At 43.8% G+C, this 12,801-nt stretch overlaps 1 protein-coding gene across 5 annotated transcripts in view; it reads right to left on the reverse strand.

Moving 5' to 3' along the window:
- Positions 1 to 1,830: 1,830 nt before the first annotated feature.
- LOC119487504 (transcription factor SOX-13-like) overlaps positions 1,831 to 12,801 on the reverse strand; it is a 54,304-nt gene continuing 43,333 nt past the window's right edge. For 3 of the 5 annotated variants that reach the window (XM_037768472.1, XM_037768456.1, XM_037768447.1), the window contains 5 exons: positions 11,317 to 11,464; positions 9,861 to 10,031; positions 8,208 to 8,424; positions 6,132 to 6,329; positions 1,831 to 6,095 (listed from right to left, as the gene is read on the reverse strand). In XM_037768472.1, the coding sequence (XP_037624400.1) occupies positions 5,999 to 6,095; positions 6,132 to 6,329; positions 8,208 to 8,424; positions 9,861 to 10,031; positions 11,317 to 11,464 (831 nt within the window). In that variant the 3' untranslated portion in view covers positions 1,831 to 5,998. Of the gene's footprint in view, positions 6,330 to 8,207; positions 8,425 to 9,860; positions 10,032 to 11,316; positions 11,465 to 12,801 lie in introns of all 5 variants that reach the window. The other 2 variants (XM_037768481.1, XM_037768463.1) reach the window with 2 other exon arrangements.

Raw genomic sequence — 12,801 nt, forward strand, 5'->3', positions numbered from 1 at the left:
CAGTCAATGAAGCCACCGGCTTTTCCCCAGCTGAGTTGCTGCTTAGAGGATCTTTGAAGGGACCTTTTGCCAGAGCTTTTGAGCCCTCTTCTCAGGTCCCACGTGCGCTGAAAAATGTCCAAGCTCTGGTAGAGTCCAATCTGGCACAGGCAAAAAGGAAACAGGCTCATACCTACAACAAAAACAGGCGACATGTCACATATGAAATGAAGGATAGGGTCTGGATGAAAGCCCATCCCGTCTCCAAGGCTGCCAAAAATTACACAGCTAAACTGGCCCCACGATGGATTGGTCCGTACCGCATTGTTGAGCAGGTAGGCCCTGTGAATTACAGGATTGTGCGTGAGGACACCGGAAAGGATCTAAGGGTGGTTAATGTGTGTGATTTGAAGGAGTGTCGCCCAACCTCTGTTGAAGTGGAGGCTCAGGAGAGAGAGGCGGTCATGCGCATTTTTCTGGACAGTGACACTAGTGATGAGGATGAATTTATGTTTTTTTTGTGACATTGTATTAAAGGTAAATAACTGTCTAAAGGATGTGTGTAAAACACCTTGGAGGCGGTGTTTATTATATGGGGGAGGGAGTGTGGCAGCTGCCAATTCTCTGGTGCTTGCTGTTGTTTCCTTTTCCCTGGTGTTTTTTTGGTTGAGTTGCTGAGTGATTAGAGGGTTATTCAGTTCACCTGTTGCGCAGGGTGTGGGGACTGGCTCTTAAATGATAGTTGAGAGCAGCTTGGTGCATTCCCCTCTTGGCCAATCAGGGTGTAACGACGCCCTTTCTGTAGGGCTTAAAAGAGGAGGGAAACTGCACACCCAGTGTCATTCTGATCTCTCCTTCACTCAATGCAACATGTGTTATCAGCTTTATCAGAAACTCTGGTCTGTTTTGGGCCCTTTTGGGATTCTGTGATCTTTGTGTTTTGTTTGTTGAGAGTGTTGACTCTCCTAGTTGGGGGAAACAAGTTAAGTGCCAACCAATTGGGTTACCTGCACTGGGACGTTTAGGTACTATTTGTGCAACGATCTGGCTTGCCTTACAATAGCCTAACGCCTGCAGGCTGTATTTTTGTATTCTATTCATTTGTTGATTTTCAATGAAACCCTTTATACCCATTTCTTTTAGTGTATTTTATTTGGGAAAACTTTAAAGGAGGGTAAAAGGAAAAACACAAACCAATATTTCAGTTTCCTTAATTGTTTGTTAATATAGAGGCATTTGTTCATTATTGAAGAGGCATTTGTTCATTATTATTATTAAGAAGGCATTTTATTTTATATTATTATGTGGATGGGAACTGTTTTTCAGTCTTCTGACTGAACAACTAAAGTCTGGGGAACTCAGTACCGCCACAATTTGACCTGATGATTGCACTAGATGAAAAGTTCAAGCATCACCACAGGCAGACAGGTGTACCTGATCACACTCACCACAGCTGTGATCCATTACAGGTGAGTCAGATCCAGAGCCGTCATACTGGTGGAGTGAGAGCAGCTGTAATAGTGTCATGAGTTACAGCCGTGCTTGACAACACGTTTCAAAGTTAAAGAGTTAAGATAACAAATATTACATTTTGATTTACTGAGACTTTCCCCCCATGTGATTAATCAGTTTACATGAGATGTTAATTCACCAGCTGAGAGAAAAAGGGGGAAGAAAACGCTGTCGTGTTGATATAATGTGTGATGCAGGGATGAACTGAGGTGGTGTGTTACCGTGGGAACGACCTCTGGGAGACCTGAAGTAATTACTGAACCACCTGTTGGGGAGAGATCCACACAACCCCGTCTCCAACACACACACACATTGAAAAAAAAAACATACCAGACACAATTAGCACAACCAATTTATTGTCTTTCAAGAAAAAAAAACAACAACAACACAAAACTCTGAAAACATAAAGAAACGTACACCTTTAAATTACACAGGCTCTTATAAACAAAATAAAGTCTCTTTCTATATTTACATCAGCAGGGGTAACGACAGGTGACTCCTCCCTCAGCGTGTCTCCGCTAAAATAAGATAAACATTGTTTTCCTCTGATATCCGTCTCTGTGCACAAAAAGCCAGCATCTTTACTCTACACAGCCCTGATTGGAAAGGATGAGCCCCGACCCCCCGGACCCCCGACGCCTGAAATGTGTCTTTTCCCCACATTTTGATTTGTCATCCTTGCGGTTAGCTCCAAGTGGATTGACCCCGGTGTTTATTTAAGTTTGTGTTAAATTGTCCTGTTGGTCAGTGTGGTTATTGAGTGATGAGAACAAAGACGCCAAAACTATCCATGTGCTCACAAGTGCTAGCCAAAGGTAACAGGTTTGGCACTATTTTATTTAATGCAACCTCATATTCATCCGCTGACGGTGATTTTTGGGATGCACACAGCCTCCAAAACTTCACCTTCACTTGGTATAGAGAAGCTGAGCCCCGCTCCTTCCGGTGTACCACCATGAGACCTTTGGTGCCTTCAAATGAAACTCGTGAGTTTGTGTTTAGAACACGGGAAGTCGTGTACACAACATGCTTTTCCTCAGACATGTTATAAAATGATGAGGTAAAAAACAATATACGACTAAATGGATTATTACGGACTGAAAAATGCCGCAGATTTGCCGCAAATTTTGCGAGATGGTTGAGGTTATGCATCGAGTGCTCCAGGGATATTTTTGTTGGCCAACCAGGAAGATAGCATCGCCCTGGTTCCCTCGACAAAAAGCCAACGGGATTGTTCCATTGGGTTTGGGATTATTGCAGAAAAATAAGCTCTGTGGTAAACAAACGTTTATGATACTTTACACGTTTTGTTCAGCAAGATAATGTCCACTAATGAACACCACTATTATGATTTTTGATGCGTGAATGCTATTGCCAGAAGTAAAAAGCTAACGTTAGGCTATAAACAAACTATAACACAACGAGGCTGTAAAGGAGAACGAGTCGGCGTGATGACGTTCAGTAGTCTCATTTAGCCTCTTGTTAGCAACCGCCTTTTATAAGACACGTAAAGGTTTCAAAATTAATGAGTGGGCTATTTTGGGCCCGAGCACTGACCAAAGGTCGGCGAGGCCCTATTGTAATGCTTTGTTTATTATTATTATTATTATTATTATTTACGCAAAGTAATCACATTTTTGAGGAGCTAGAGGTGCTCGGACACTGAACAAATTTGGCACATGTATCAGGACTGGTGAAAAATGTGATATTTTCTGGGATCATTTCTTCGGATGTGACAAAATGGCTCGATAGCGCCCCCTAAAAAAAATTGATAAATTTGAGCCCCTCGTTGTGGTTTCACCTAGAAGTATGAAATTTGGCAGGTACATGTAACATGTTGAGACGTACAAAAAAGCCTCTTGGAGGTATACCGTAAACCCAACAGGAAGTCGGCCATTTTTAATTGAATTTTACCATTTCCAGGCACTATACTTTAACTAACTCCTCCTAGAAATTTAATTATTGATGTATTTTATGTTGTAGAACAAAACGTTAAAATCTCTTCAGCTTGTTTTAACCACAGACCTTATTTCAGGCATCTAACTAAAAACCCATTGACTTCCAAACGAGGGAACAGGAAGTGCTAAAATGCTAACTCATTTCCGGGTTTTAGGACTCAAGCAAGCTAAATTATTAGTGCGGAGCACCGTAGCCGTCGACGTACCGGATGATTTTGGTTTCTGTGTTCTCATGAAGTTGACCAGTGGTTCAGTCACCCAAACCTTTTGTTTTTCCATCTCTTTCACTTTGGGTAGCACCGTCAACACCTCATATAACCACTAACTGACCATTGTCTCCGTCTCTGTAGTAGCCACCACAGTATTAGAGAGAGGACATCCTGACAATAAAACAACAGCTTCTGCTCCCATGTGACATGTGATTGATTTGTTGGATGTCTGTCTATGGAACAGGGAAATAAAAGATGAAATAAGAAGACAACAGTTTAGTCAGATGGAGCTTCTAATAAACGGGCCAATTGATCTGTCACTGCAATAAAAAGAAATGGCATGTAGTTTTACTTTCAGCGTTTAAATATGAAACTAATTCCAGAAGAAAATGATGATTTCTGTATGTGGATGTTTGCGGGAGGCTGCGTCTCAAAAGCAGCAAAAAATAAAATAAAAAATAACAGCTGACATTTGGATACACAGAAAGGAGATGCTCAACACGACAATCAATTAACACTCAAAGAAGCAAACACAGAGGTATAAAAAAAACAACAGGTAAGGCTGAGGTCAACCCACCGTGCTACGGAGAGGATAGACACACGAATACAGCATAACACAGCACAGCTCAACTGAAACAGGGTGATGAGGGAGGACGACGAAGAGGAGGGTCGTTAATTTACTGTACATGATCTGGGATGCAGCTTCTTGAAGATGATGTCATTGGCTGATTGTAAACTTGTAAATTGGTAGAATACGACAATAGAATAGAAATACTTTTGTACGGCACTTTTTAGGTGGACGTTTTACTGGCGTCCGGTAGTCGCTTTCAGTCCAAAATGGCAGAAGCGTAGCTCTGCTGCTGGGCGCCGACGTTGCGATGGAACGAACAACTGACTCTCACTTCTTGGTGATATACGTTCTTTGATATAAAGCCAGAGTTGGAAAATGACGGTATGAAGTTTGAGACAATATTTACCAGGAAGGGGAGATTCTAATGTAACACTGTGTGAAGTTGCATTATGGGAAGTGTAGGATCCCGTATAGAAGCAAAGAGAGGAAACTCCGGTGTTTGTTTGACGACAACCGCCATTTAGGACTGAAAACGCTTATTATATTTATAATATTTTATTGTTCAACACAGGTTATTTTGGTAGAATATGACAATAAAATAGAAATTTTGTTTTACTTTTGTACGGCACTTATTAGGTGGACGTTTTACTGGCGTCCAGTGGTCGATTTCAGTCCAAAATGGCAGAGGAGTAGCTCTGCTGCTGGGCGCCGACGTTGCGATGGAACGAACAACTGACTTTCACTTCTTGCCGATACAAGTTTGAAACAACATTTAACAGGAAGGGAAGGTTTTAATGTAACATGGTGTGAAGTTGCATTATGGGAAGTGTAGGATCCAGTGAACCATACTGGGGACTAAAAGCAAAGAGAGGAAACTCCGGTGTTTGTTTGACGACAGCCGCTGCCACTATTTTGGACTGAAAACGCTTATTATATTTATAATATTTTATTGTTCAACACAGGTTATTTCGGTAGAATATGACAATAAAATAGAAATTTTGTTTTACTTTTGTACGGCATTTTTTAGGCGGACGTTTTACTGGCGTCCGGTAGTCGCTTTCAGTCCAAAATGGTGGAGGAGTAGCTGTGCTGCTGGGCGCCGACGTTGCAATGGAACGAACATCTGACTTTCACTTCTTGGCGATATACGTTCTTTGATATAAAGCCCGAGTTAGAAAATGGTGGTATGAAGTTTGAAATTTACCAGGAAGGGAAGGTTCTAATGTAACAGTTGCATTATGGGAAGTGTAGGATCCAGTGTTTTTGGAGCACACTGGGGACTAAAAGTCAGGACATCTCAGCCTCTGCTGCTCTGAATTTCAATAATAAACCTCCATTCTTTCTCCTTAATCTTTCCTCAAGATCAATTTTGAATTAGACTGTGTATCCAGACAATCTGACTTAAATTGGTTACATGTAATAAATTAGCAACAGCCTCTCAACTCCCCTCCTCCTTTCCATTGAGTTATAAGCAGCGTTTACCAGGAGGGGGCAGTACTGACATACTGATAACATGCAGCTCCATCACTGGCCTGTTGCTTCAACCACAGAGAGCCTTCCAACAGGTGAACACATGGATACTACTGAAGCTCTCCTCCAATGAGGTGGTCAACAAAAGTCAACATGGGAGGAAAACAAGAAGGGATTAAACGATAAACCTTCAGTATGAATTCTAAAACAAAGCAGCTGATGACGTGTCTATGAAGGAGCTCGGCTTCCCTCTCATCCCTCACCTCTATTTTCCTTTCCTTTCCTCCACCCCTCCCCGTTCAGTCCGTCAGCAGCACCAGTTCCCCCTCGCTCCTCTCTCCCCCGTCACTCTCCTCTCCCTCGCTGTACGGAGGAGGGCGCTCCCTCTCTCGTTCCCTCTCTCGTTCCCTCTCTCGTTCCCTCTCTCGTTCCCTCTCTCTCTCTCTGACGGGTACAGAGGTGGGCGTGGCCTGGTCCTCCACCCGACGCAGCGTGGGCGGGACCTGCGGCAGGTAGTGCTCCAGCAGCGCCGGGTGAAAGGGCATGGTCGCCACCGAGACCGAGCCGACGCCGCCGCCCGGGTACTGGCCGTCGCCGTGGGAGTAGTGGATCTGCTGCGGCTCCGTTTGACTGGAAAAAGACGGGAAGTGACGATGAGACCGGAGGACGAATCAACTTCAATCTGTTTTCTATTGAAGCATCAGTTATTGACATTGACCTTTCATATGATGGAGGTGATACAGGTGTACAGCACACACTGGTTATCAGGAAGTATTCAGAAGATTGTGGGTCAGAATAGCCAGAAAAGAATGCTGGATGTAGGAGGACATCCTGGTATTTTTGGCATGCTGCATTTGACATACTATGTATTGGGACATACTAAATAATTTTCTGGTATACTAAATAGTATAGTAGTATGGGTATTGGAATGCACAGAGTTTGCCGTCTTGGTTCGGACTACGGAGCCTCCATGTTTCATAAATATAGGCACAACGTGATTGGTTGATGGCTACACTGATCAGCCATAACATTAAGACCACTGACAGGTGAAGGGAATAACATTGATTATCTGGTTACCATGGCTCCTGGCAGTGGGGGGGATATATTAGACAGCAAGTGAACATTTTGAACTTTGTGTTGGAAGCAGAAAAAATGGGCCAGCGTAAGGATGTGAGCGACTTTGACTTTGAGGGCCAGATTGTGACGGCTAGACGACTGGGTCAGAGCATCTCCTGAACTGCAGCTCTTGTGGGATGTTCCCGGTCTGCAGTGGTCAGGAAGAAAACCGGTGAACCGGTGACAGGGTCAGACCCGAGGCTCATTGATGCACGTTGGGAGCGAAGGCTGGCCCGTGGTGTCCGATCCAATAGAAGAGCTACTGGAGCTCAAACTGCTGACAAAGTTAATGCTGGTTCTGATAGAAAGGTGTCAGAACACAATGAGGAGCAGTTTCGTAGCCGCAGACCGGTCAGGGTGCCCCCGCTGACCCGTGTCCACCGCCAAAAGCGCCTACAATGAGCACGTGAGCATCAGAACTGGACCACGGAGCAATGGAAGAAGGTGGCCCGGTCTGATGAGTCACGTTTTCTTTTACATCATGTGGATGGCAACGAGTTAAAGGTGTTGACTCGGCCTCCAAGTTCTCTAGATCTCGATCCAATGGAGCATCTGTGGGATGTGCTGGACAAACAAGTCCGATCCACGAAGGCCCCACCTCGCAACTTATACAGGACTTAAAGGATCTGCTACTGACGGCTTGGTGCCAGATACCACAGCACACCTTCAGAGGTCTACTGGCGTCCATGCCTCCACGGGTCAGGGCTGTTTTGGCGACAAAAGGGGGACCTACTCAATATTATGCAGGTGGTCATCATGTCATGGCTGATCGGTGTATGGTTGTGGTGCGAAAGTTCAGAAGAAAACAATCTCATTCCGAAATAAAAAAGTATGCCACTTTTTTGCAGGTAATATTCGTGTATTAAAAGTATTCATGACAAAAACAACAGTTGAAACAGTTGAAACAAAAGCTGCTGGTGGTAAAGACCTTAAACTCTGAAGAAATGTGGTTTGAATAAAGTGATCATAAAGTGTAAGGCCATCGTGATATTCTGATATTGACATTTTATCTCTGAAAAGAGACTCAAAGAGAAAAAGATGTGGCAAAGAAAAACAACAGCGAAACAGAAAAAACACTCAAGACCAACCGCTGTTAACAGCTCCAACCTCCAACTCCTCCAGCTTAACTAGTTGGAGGAGTTAGAGGGAACAATGGCGAGGGACGCTATTCATCGTCGAGGACAGACTGAAAAACAGCCCAGCTGCGGTATCAATACTCCACTTTTGTTTGTGTCTTCAAGAATAAAAGACGAGCTTTGAGAGCTGCAGGCATTGTCTGCAGTGTGTGGAGGTGCACAGAAAAACGCAATGGACTGAATTGTCTACCAGGGACAAACTCTGTCTCGCTCGCTATCACGCTGGTCTCTGCGTGCGAGTGCGTCGGGTTTCTACCTGTGCGTGTAGGTCGCTCGCTGCTCCTGCCGGCGGTTCTTCATCATGGCCTTGTACTCGCCCACCCTCAGCCTTCGTCCCTCCACAATGCAGGTCCGTTTGGGCCGCGGTTTGTACTTGTAGTCTGGGTAGCGCTCCAGATGCTGCCTGCTCAGCCTCGCCTGCTCTTCGTAGTATGGCTGCTTCTCCTGGTTGGACATGCCCTTCCACCTGGAGCCTGAAGACAAAGACACAACAGCACAATGGAAAGAGTTCAGTCACAGAAGTCGGGTTAGGAAGAGAGCGTCCTTAAAACGTTTATTTCGTTTTGACTGGGATTTTTGTGTTAGCTTTAGTCTTGAGGCTGGACCTCACTATACTAGATTTTTCAAATCCTAACAGATGTTGAAAATGTGGGAGACGCCACACATAACAACGTTATGTTAAATTTAACAGTCTTGCTCCTATAGAGCAAGAGATTCATTCATGAGTCCCGACAAAAAAAACAGCAAATCCCGCAAAATCTCTCGTGATCAAACGTGACTTTAGCGTAAACAAACATGGCAGATGGGGTGACCTCTACCTCACCCGGCTCTACCTGTTTGGCGTTGAGAGGAGGTTGTGTTGCTCTGGCTCTATCTATTTGGCGTGGAGAGGAAGTCATGTTGCTCTGGCGCTATCTATTTGGCGTGGAGAGGAAGTCATGTTGCTCTGGCGCTATCTATTTGGTGTGGAGAGGAGGTTGTGTTGCTCTGGCGCTATCTATTTGGTGTGGAGAGGAGGTTGTGCTGCTCTGGCTCTATCTGTTTGGCTTGGAGAGGAGGTCGTGTTGCTCTGACGCTATCTATTTGGCGTGGAGAGGAGGTTGTGTTGCTCTGTCTCTATATATTTGGCGTGGAGAGGAAGTAATGTTGCTCTGGCGCTATCTATTTGGCGTGGAAAGGAAGTCATGTTGCTCTGGCGCTTTCTATTTGGCGTGGAGAGGAGGTCGTGTTGCTCTGGCTCTATCTGTTTGGCGTGGAGAGGAGGTTGTGTTGCTCTGGCGCTATCTATTTGGCGGGGAGAGGAGGTCGTGTTGCTCTGGCTCTATCTGTTTGGCGTGGACAGGGCAGGCAGGAAGAATTAGCAATGTTAGTTTTTGCGCTCCTTTGTAATGAGAACCGCCTTTTATAAAGAAACATAACGGCTTCAAAATTCATTATTTATTATCATATTTTACGTCGTAGAACAAAACGTTGAAATTTCTTCAGCTTGTGTTAAACTACAGACCTTATTTCAGGCATCTAACTAAAAAAACTTCCAGATGAAGGAACCTGAAGTTCTAAAATGCAAACTCATTTCTGGGTTTTAGGACTCCTTCCTGTAGATTAAGGGTTTATATGACTGTGCATAATCCGCATGTTTGTAGTCACGTCCTCATGTCTGTCTGAAGGGTGGTTGCTCCCGACAACAAGCTCTCCACAATAGAAAGGAATGTAAATGTTTGGTCCAAGGAAAGGGATTCAGGCCAGTGTGTGTGTGTGTGTGTGTGTGCGTGCGTGCGTGCGTGCGTGCGTGCGTGCGTGCGTGCGCGCGTGTGCGTGTGCGTGTGTGTGGTGGGACCAGCAGGTGTCTCAGATGTAGAGGCACAGAGTGAAACCCACCCGACCCAGCGACCCAGCGCTAAAGGCTCACCCAAGATCTTGCTGATGGAGGAGTTGTGCATGTCGGGGAAGGCCTGCAGGATCCTGCGGCGCTCGTCTTTGGCCCACACCATGAAGGCGTTCATGGGTCTCTTGATGTGGCCCGAGGAGGGAGGGGGCCGGGTCTCAACGTAGCTGCCCGGGTTGGAGACGGGCAGGGCACCTACAGGAGAGAGGACTACAGTCAGAGAGGACCTCACTAAAGGTTTTACTCATATGTCTCTGTTTCTTCTTGTAGTGAACCCCTCTGCTACCTCACCTGGTTATTAACCTTTACTCATTGAAGGGAAAGTTTCTCTTCACCCACAAACCTCCTACTTCACATGCAGACATGATTCACTTTCCCCACCCACATTCTCCATCCTGTTCATTAAAGCTTCCACACTTCTAGAAGAAGATGACACATTCTGATACAGCTGATCGAGGAGGTGGTGGTGGACTTTTTTTCTATAACTAGTATAGTATACTGCCTTCAAAATAGACAGTTAGGTAACACTTTCGATGACGCCCATGTCTATAATGCATTATATACATAGTTATAAAGCAATATAATCAGTGTTGGGCAGTAACACGTTACTGTAATATTATTACTTTTCCCAGTAATGAAATGTGTAATGTGGATTACTAATTCCAAACCAGCAATTATATTACTTTAATCCAAGTAATGCTGCGTAACTGGATTATTATGGAGGAAGGAACCTGACAAAATAAAAAAAAAAATATGATACAAAATAAATAAATAAATGACTCAATAAGTAAATAATATATTATTAAATGTGGCAAAATAATATAAAAAATGAATGTAGTCATTAATTAACTGATAAAATGTGACAGTTCAGCTTCAGAAAAAGAAAAGAATATAGAAAAAAAAGGTTTGGGGAATAAATAAGGGGGGAAATGCAAATCGTGTAAAAATAAATGCATAAATAAATATAAGATAAATAACAGATAAATACAAAATTAAATAAATACATTTAAAAATTAATAAAAATAAATATATGAATAAATAAAAGGGAGAATTAAACAAAAGAGTAAATAAATAAGGGAATTAATACAAAGATAAATAAATAAATAAGCAAATTAAAACAGAAATATAAATTTGTGTCACATTTTATCAATTATCTAGTGGCTACATTTATTTTTAATATTATTTTTGCTATATTTAATCATGTATTTATTTATTTTTGCTCTGATTGGTCAGCTGGCCCACCGTCGTGATTGGTCAACCGAACCAAACTCTTCAGATTCCGCTCCAGCTCCGCTCTAACTAGCTTTGTTTGAAGGCGTGCCAAACTAGCCGTTATGCAAATGTGCTACCTTTGGCGTGAACTTTGGGCTTTGTAACTTTGCAGACCTTTTACATGCACAAAAAATGATATAACACACTGAAGGAAAGGGGAAAAGGTACAAAAGCATAATAGGTCCTCTTTAAACACATTATTATTCACCCATTTTGGCAAACATCAATGACGAAGGCCATTCATTATGAATAAGCAGGCTCCTCCGGGGACACCTACCCTCAGAGTCACTGCTGAGGTGGTCCTCGCCGCGCTCGGCATGAGAAATTCTCTCGCTGCGCGGAGAATCTTTATACTCCTGAAGACATAAAAATAAAAAGACAAAGAGGGATGAAGTCAGACATGCAGTTAAGTCACACAGATATTCACACTCCAGCACAAAGAGGCGATTTGAATTTCGCCTGCAGTAAAAAAGATGACCCGTGCGTCCACAGAGGGAGTGTTTCGAGGCACGCATGTGTTTCACAGAGCGCTATTTAAGGTAAAGGAACCGCACCGCTCGCCATATCAGCTGCTGTTTAAATGCAGAGCTGTAAATGCAAAGGAAGGAAGTGACAACGGAAGAATGGTGTTTATTGTCTGAGGGAGGAGAGGTGAAGGAGAAGAGGCATAATTGGGAATGTAAACTATCACACTATCGTCCATTCCCGTGCTGTGAAACGTTATTTATCCCCATTCGGTGGAGTGTAATACCAAAATAGGTCAGTGATCAGTATTAAAGCAGCGGCGGCAGCAGCAGCAGGGCGAGATGGAGCAGGATAATGGAGGAGAGGAGGAGGAGAGCAACAGAGTACAGTATTACTGTGGACAAAGAGAGAGGGCAGGTGGCTCAGTCAATGCCACACTGAGGCCTTTGTGGTATTGTGAGGCTGCAACAGCTGTTGCTCCAGGACGAGGCTGAGACCAAAGCTTCAGCCACCTCAAAGAATGAAAACCAGAAGACCAGAATAGAAGACAATTTTTACAAGAATCAAAACAAAAAATAACAGCCAGGGTTGAGCTGCTTTAACAGCACAAATCTACAAACACTGAAGTCATGTGTGCAATTAAAACATGTTTTCACTGTAGCACACGAGAACAGCAGTTGATAGCATCTTTGTCAGAGGACACTGAATGTTACGCAGCCTCTCTTTCAATTGCTAATAATAGAAACAACAGACGCATAACTTCTTTGTCTCTTCCACACGGTGTTTATGTTCCGGGAGGATAATACTGAGCTGTTACAATGTGCTCCTGTGTGTGGTTACACTACAGCTGGTTAAATCCTCAGGAGAAGCATGAATCCCTGTAACCCTAAACCTGACTCTGACCCCCCATAAGACCACCTCCAAAGACGGGCAGACTGTGAGCGTTTCCTAACAGTTTGAGGGTATTTGCATTAGACAAACTCCAGCTAATTACATTAAAGCTGCAGTAGGCAGTATACTTTTGGCATCATTGGGCAACAATCCCATAATAACCTTTCAGCATATTGTAATTCAAGTGTTCTGAGAGAAAACTAGACTTCTGCTCCTCCTCATGGCTCTGTTTTCAGGCTTTAGAACATCTAGCCCGTGACGGGAGACTTTGACCAATCACAGGTCATTTCAGAGAGAGCGTTCAGATTTCTACAATGGCAGCGGTGTCACAAACTTT

Source organism: Sebastes umbrosus, chromosome 1, assembly GCF_015220745.1.
Source record: "Sebastes umbrosus isolate fSebUmb1 chromosome 1, fSebUmb1.pri, whole genome shotgun sequence".
Lineage (NCBI taxonomy): Eukaryota > Metazoa > Chordata > Actinopteri > Perciformes > Sebastidae > Sebastes > Sebastes umbrosus.